Here is a 3419-nt window from a genome sequence, read left to right as displayed (position 1 = left end):
CTATAGTTTCGGCGAAAATAATTTGGGTGCGCCCCTAGCCCGTGACTCTTCATTTTGAACCCATTAGCCGCACAATGTTTTTAACTAGAAAACCTTTACACGTAGAGTAAAACGTTTTGCGCCAAAACGCAGAGTTTTGTCGCGCGTGTTCTGAAACCAAAAACCATCTTCATCTACGTCCATATTTTGTCAGCCCACCAAATTTCATTGTCCACTGAAGCAATCATGTCTCTGGTGGAAAAATCTGTTGGATCGATTCCCCAGGCTCGTTGTGACCTTGGGATACCCACATATTGATCAAAATATTCGACCGGTACTCTCAACTTAATTCCTGTTTACTTTAATTAATCAGGGACACGTCAGAGAGTTTGAGAATTCCATTCCATTGTGCGAATACTGAGGGGCCTTCATTTCTGGCAGAGCTCTGTTATTTTGAACAACGCGCTGCTGAAGGCCACCGTTCAACTCATTCGTCTTTCTGTGCTATTCTATAGATACGTTCTCTTGGATGAATTTAGTGAGCGTAATACTGTGACGAAGCTTATCCTGACATGAACTCCCAAAGTGTTTGTTTAATGCAATTATATTTGTACTCTTGCAACACACACCAGTGGTTATTCCAAATTTTCCGTCGGACCCTCTCGAACTCGGTCAGTTCTGGTTTGTGTGTATAGATGTTTGTTCAGTAGCTCCCCATTTTCTACCCAAATTTTCGGATAACATAAACTGTTAATTTATTGTCATAGTGGTTGTCACGGAAGATCTCATATAATATTGTTTCTCTGGTCACGTCTTAGTTTACCAGCTCACGTCAGCATCATGACTCGATTTGCTGAATACCTCAGTGAAAGCCAAATGAAAGAACTGCGGGAAATAGCGCAGGCGATTGTCGCTCCTGGTAAAGGCATTCTTGCGGCCGATGAAAGCACTGGTATGTTTATGCGTGTCAAAATATTTGACGTTTCTTAGCTACTATGGGAAAGCGTCTCCAGAACATTGGTGTAGAGAACACCGAAGAGCATCGGCGGCAATATCGGCAACTACTATTCTCCAGTAACCCCGAGGCTTCTAAAAATATTTCTGGCGTCATCCTTTTCCACGAGACATTGTATCAGAAAACTGATGATGGTCGACCGCTGGTAGCGCTGCTGAAGGAGCGCAATATCATTCCCGGGATAAAGGTTGATAAGGGAGTTGTTCCGCTTGCTGGATCTTTGAATGAATGCACAACTCAAGGACTGGATGGTTTGGCTGAACGATGTGCCCAGTACAAAAAGGACGGTTGTCATTTCGCCAAATGGCGTTGCGTTCTTAAAATCGGACCACATACACCATCCTATCAGGCGATGTTGGAGAACGCTAACGTACTAGCTCGCTACGCTTCGATTTGTCAACAGGTGGGTTTCTATTGCTGTGTGCATGGTGTTTCATATCCCGGTTGGCCCAAACCAACGTTTTATGTGTTGATTTAGGGTACTTTAAACAGCCCGCATAAGCTCTGAATCATCGGTTAGGTCAGGTAACTTTCGGTATGTAGTCTTTTATAATTCTCAAGCACTTTTGAGGGAGGCTTAATACAATCGCTCTTAAAGCATATAAATATCTGTGCCTATATATGAGATTCTGGAGTCGTAGCGCGCAGCAAACCACCCAGTACGCCTTTGTCATATGGTTTATGGTGAAACTTACAAGAATGTGCATTTTTATCGATGTTTTTCTGTTGGAACACTGAACTTAGGAAGTCCAACAAAAGGTACACGTAAGTGAAAGTTCACACGTCATGGGCCTCCGGAAAGTAGCTTATGATCGTCAAATACTTGTTGACAAACCTTAGGCTCACTGGTCTTGGAAGTACGTCGAATGGTATTCAGCAGAAATAACTAACCATAGATATATGAACTGATCACGCTGCATAGGTTGCGCTGGCTTGGCCACGTGCTGAGTATGCCAGCCGACCGACTTCCTCGAAGTGCTCTTTCTGCACAACCGCGTGAAGGGTGGAAGAGAGCGAGAGGCGATCAAACAACGACTTGGCACCGAAGTATGAGAGCCATTACCAGCAAACTCAGCTGCGCTGGCCACTGCCATCTTCCTGGATGGGGACACGGAGACAGGCCACATCAGTGTTTAGAAACATCGTCACACATGGCTCAGTCGCACCCTCAATGGCACTCGTGCATCCAAGCTATTGCCTTCAATGCATAGCTCCTTTTTCAACCCCCCCGATTCGACAGCCCACTGACAGTGATGGATTTACGTACCGATTTATCAGCTCCCGCCTGCAACACCAGCTACAACTACTGTACGACGAGTACGCGGTTATTACAGCTGACAGTGATGATGAGCTTGGAAGTTACACAAGCCCTGTATTTGCTGTGACATGAAATCACCACATGAATCATCGAGGCACGGATGTATATACTAAATTTATTCACCTTTGGCATAGGAAGCGAATACTGCAGAGGTTTGGGATCCGTGCTAACAAAATATACGTTGAAGGCAGTCCTACTTTAAACCCTCAAAACTTGACTTCCTGTCTGAGAAATTTGAGCTTCAAACATTCGACTACTGATGTCTCTTTGGTGTAGCAGGTATAACTCAACTGCAGAATATGTGAGTTCTAGACGACTAGTCAGATTGGCATATATGACCTATCAGGCTAAATGGTGTGGATCTATCAAAGTAGCCCTTGTGTTCTATTCTTAAACTTTTGTTTGGTAAAAGATGGAATAGTATGGGCTGTGAACCAAAACTGGTTACCATCGATCTTGGGGCTGGTCGATCTTTGCGCTTTCGAAGCTGGGGTCTACGTTATTACTCTTATGCGTGATTAGAGACCCTACGGCACACGGGATGTAAAGCTACCACCTCCTAGCTGCATAGTGAACACTTGTTTGTCAGTATCTTGAGCTTATGTTGTTTGAGATTCGTTGAGGACGTTTGGTTAGTTCAGCTGCTGACATTTCGCTCCAATGCAGTGCTCAGATATATTCCATAGGTTTTTGATGTTTCCTCTTGAAATATACAAGATTTTGTGATAAGTGCTCATGAGTTCCCCCTTTTATATTTCATTATGGCATACTTCCTCCATACTTCTTTTGCGGTTACACAATAGTTTCCATCGTTTTGTTGGTGACAGCAGAGCATGAACTGTATGCCTCACGGTCATACCGAGCTAAAACCTAAGCTACATGAGGTTGGCGGTCCTGTGATATACAAAGTACTTCTGGTAACAAGCGTATCCTTTATAATGTGATTAGTTTTTTCAGTCGGAAGAGGTTTCTTCATAAACTCACTAGGTATATTCTGTAATTGCCAGTCAGGTGTTTCCTTCCCACCTGGTCAAACCTTCAGATAGACCGATGGTTAGACACTGAGAGGTAATATATATATATATATATATATATATATATATATAT

At 43.4% G+C, this 3419-nt stretch overlaps 1 protein-coding gene across 1 annotated transcript in view; it reads left to right on the top strand.

Moving 5' to 3' along the window:
- Nucleotides 1–726: 726 nt before the first annotated feature.
- Nucleotides 727–3419, top strand: part of T265_12938 (hypothetical protein) — a gene marked incomplete at both ends in the record, with an annotated part of 7733 nt that continues 5040 nt past the window's right edge. Inside the window, 2 exons of the mRNA XM_009166372.1 lie at nt 727–931; nt 970–1397. Of these exons, the coding sequence (XP_009164636.1) occupies nt 727–931; nt 970–1397 (633 nt within the window). The remainder of the gene's footprint in view (nt 932–969; nt 1398–3419) is intronic.

This window comes from Opisthorchis viverrini (genome assembly GCF_000715545.1).
Source record: "Opisthorchis viverrini unplaced genomic scaffold opera_v5_25, whole genome shotgun sequence".
Lineage (NCBI taxonomy): Eukaryota > Metazoa > Platyhelminthes > Trematoda > Opisthorchiida > Opisthorchiidae > Opisthorchis > Opisthorchis viverrini.
Note: the sequence above shows the minus strand (reverse complement) of the source record. Positions and strands in the feature narration are given on the sequence as shown.